Source organism: Amborella trichopoda, chromosome 2 (assembly GCF_054954075.1).
Source record: "Amborella trichopoda isolate Santa Cruz 75 chromosome 2, AtrichopodaSantaCruz75HAP2 v2.0, whole genome shotgun sequence".
NCBI lineage: Eukaryota > Viridiplantae > Streptophyta > Magnoliopsida > Amborellales > Amborellaceae > Amborella > Amborella trichopoda.
Genome location: NC_142337.1, coordinates 11,516,679 through 11,519,667, shown reverse-complemented (window position 1 = coordinate 11,519,667; position 2,989 = coordinate 11,516,679). Strand labels below are relative to the sequence as shown.

The 2,989-nt window shown below is 35.7% G+C and overlaps 1 protein-coding gene across 1 annotated transcript; it reads left to right on the top strand.

Annotated features, from left to right (window-relative positions):
• The first annotated feature begins 983 nt into the window (after positions 1–983).
• LOC18447991 (uncharacterized) lies at positions 984–2,229 on the top strand. The gene is made up of 2 exons (XM_006858072.4): positions 984–1,274; positions 1,776–2,229. Exons 1-2 carry the CDS (start codon positions 1,104–1,106, stop codon positions 2,028–2,030), a joined length of 426 nt encoding a protein of 141 aa, XP_006858134.1. The 5' UTR covers positions 984–1,103; the 3' UTR covers positions 2,031–2,229.
• The last annotated feature ends 760 nt before the right edge of the window (positions 2,230–2,989 follow it).

Genomic DNA, 2,989 nt, shown 5'->3' with positions numbered 1-2,989 from the left:
ATATAGCAATACAAAAAAGATGAGGTTTTGAAGCTTATTGAATGTGATTTCCTAAAAAGAAATATATTCACCATATGCATTTGGACTTCAAGATCTATGGCTACCACCAATATCAATTCGACAAATATAGATTTTCAACATTAAAAATAAACCACTTTACCACCATTTAAAATTATCTCTTCAGACCACTCCTCACCGTTCATTTTTTGTTTCACGGGTCATCAAATCCGTGCTGCTTAAGAGGATGTATCTAGGGTAGTATAGGAGAGGCAGGTCTAATATGGATTTTAAAATGGGGACCTCATTTGGGTACAAATGCATTTAAAACTTCTCCCTCAAGTAAAACTCAAGCAAAAAGTTTATATGAGGTTGCGACCTTAAAATGTAGAATTACGATGCATCTCAAATATCCATTAGAAAATGATTTTGTAGTGTTGGAAAACCCTCTAATTGATCATCTCGACATCCAAATATATGTATATTAAAAAAAACAAAAAAAATAGATTTTGTGTTCGAAAAATAATGTATCTTGCAATAAATTATCTAGACTGTCCATTTTTTAAATTTTGATGTGTTTATAGATTTATTTAATTTGAAATATTTTAAAATTTGAAATTTTATAGTAAAAAGTAACATAAATGTTCAAATCATCACAAAAATTTTCGACAACAAAATTACGTCTCATGAGAAAATTAAGAAATGCGACTTAATTTAGAGTTGCAACCTTTTAGGCTAACGGAAGCTCAAATATCCGAAGTATACCGATGAGGGAACGGCACTAACGCCATTTGATAATATAAACAGGGGTAACTAGGGTAAGTTTCAAAGAAAGGCCCTCTGTGAGTAGTGGGTCCCACTGACCGCCGCTCGTGCAAGAATCAAACGGAAATCGTTGCAGGGTAACGACACGTGCGACCAGGAAAGAAGGTAACCTGCAAGCAGGACCCAATAAAAGGACCGGTAAAAGAGAAACCCTAGCTTTCAAGAAAACAATCTGGGCGCCCATGCCCGCTCTCTCGCTTCCATTTCTTCTTCCCCCACCATAACTGCAAAAACACAGAGAGAGAGAGAGAGAGACTGCAAAATAGAGAGAGAAGGGAGAGATGAAAGGAGGAGAAGGAACAGTGGGGAGAGAAATTGAGGTCCCCAACCCCAACAATGGCCAGCCCTGCAAATCAGTGACGCTGGAAGACCTGAAGGGTAAGATGGCTGATTTCGCAAAAGAGAGAGACTGGGACCAGTTTCACAGCCCTAGAAACCTTCTCTTGGCCCTTGTACGTTCACCTGTCTCTCTCTTCATCTGAAAACATGTTAAGAATCATGGAGTTTTTTTTTTTTTTTTTTGTGTTTATTTCTTTAGGTGAACTTTTGATTTCTCCTTTAGTCTTAATCGAAGAGAATGTTTCTTCCGAGGTTTTTTATCTTAAAAACTAAATCATTTTCATAGCCAGAATGAGGTGAACTTATACGTTAGTGTTTCTTACATAAATAAGGTGTCATTTTATGCCTATTCATTATCAACACAAAGACTTGCTGTATTATTTTCCTTTCCCCCATCTTTGTTATTTGAAATCCGAAGGTCTTTTTTAACCTAGAATGTTCATGTATCATCCCCTCTTTAGCTTCTCTCATGTCATTTCTTCTAAAACCCTTCTCTCCGGTATCTCGAAAAAGGCCGGTTTGCCCTTGGTATTTTATATATCCCATGAATCCACTCTTGTCCATGATCTCTCTGTTTCTTCCTCAGTCTTGTATGAATGACATGAATGAATCAGGTGGGTGAAGTTGGGGAGTTATCTGAGATATTTCAATGGAAGGGGGAGGTTCCAAAGGGATTACCAGATTGGAAAGAGGAAGAGAAATTGCATTTGGGGGAGGAGCTCTCTGATGTTCTACTCTATCTCGTGAGGCTCTCTGATATTTGTGGCGTCGATCTCGACAAAGCGGCACTGAGGAAGGTGGAGCTCAACGCCATTAAGTACCCTGTCAAGCAATGCAAGGGATATAAAACTGCTGAAGAAGACGTATAGATCAACCCCAATCCAAACAGGTTTCTCGGCTTTTCTTTTTTCTTTTTATTTTCCATGTTTTTTCCGTTTTCCTTGTTCTTTTTTCGCTCTCTTACTTTTTCGTCTTATATGTCTCTCTCTTAGTCTATGGTCATGTCCTTGTTTCTCTCTCTTAGTACATCATGGTCTAATGGATATTGTGGTTATTGCATGAGAACAATTATGGGTGGCGTCTCTTGACTTTTGGTAGGGAGATAGAGAGAGATATTCTGAGTTCTGGTAGAGAGAGAGAGAGAGAGAGGCGAATCTCTACAAGAGAGGCAAAATCTTTGTGGCTTTCAGCTTTTATCGCAACTTCTTCTTCCTCTTTTTTACTTATGGTCGGGATGGATTTTCTCGCTCTTTTGTTTAGTGTTTAGGGCTGAGGGGTTTTAAATTTTTAATATTTGAAAAAGTTTGCATAGGTGGAGACTTTAAAACGTGGAATTAAGGTGCATCTCTAAAATCGTTTGAAAATACATCTCATTTTTATGTTAACATATATAGATATGAGAAGAAAAGAGATTTCAAGTCCTAAAAATAGTATATTTTACAACATTTTATTTCTAAGAGATTGTATCATTTAACTATTGTACAAGAGGTCACAATTGTTCATAACCATCCCTCAATGAAAAGTTGATAGCTTGAGTGTTTCACGAAATTCCTTTTGAATTTTATAACTATTCCAAAGATCGAGATTAATTGTGACCATCTTGTTCAAAAGGTAAATGGTATCATTGTATATTTTTTCTTACTTAAATGGTGTATTTTTAAGATTTTTATATATTTATAGTTTTGATTTGAACCACTTTAAAAAAAATTAATTTTATAATTGAAGGAAAAAAATAAATTTGCACATCACTTTAAAAATATTTGATATCAAATTTACAAATCACGACAAAATTTGTAGGGGGATACAATTAAAGTTGTAACCTTATACA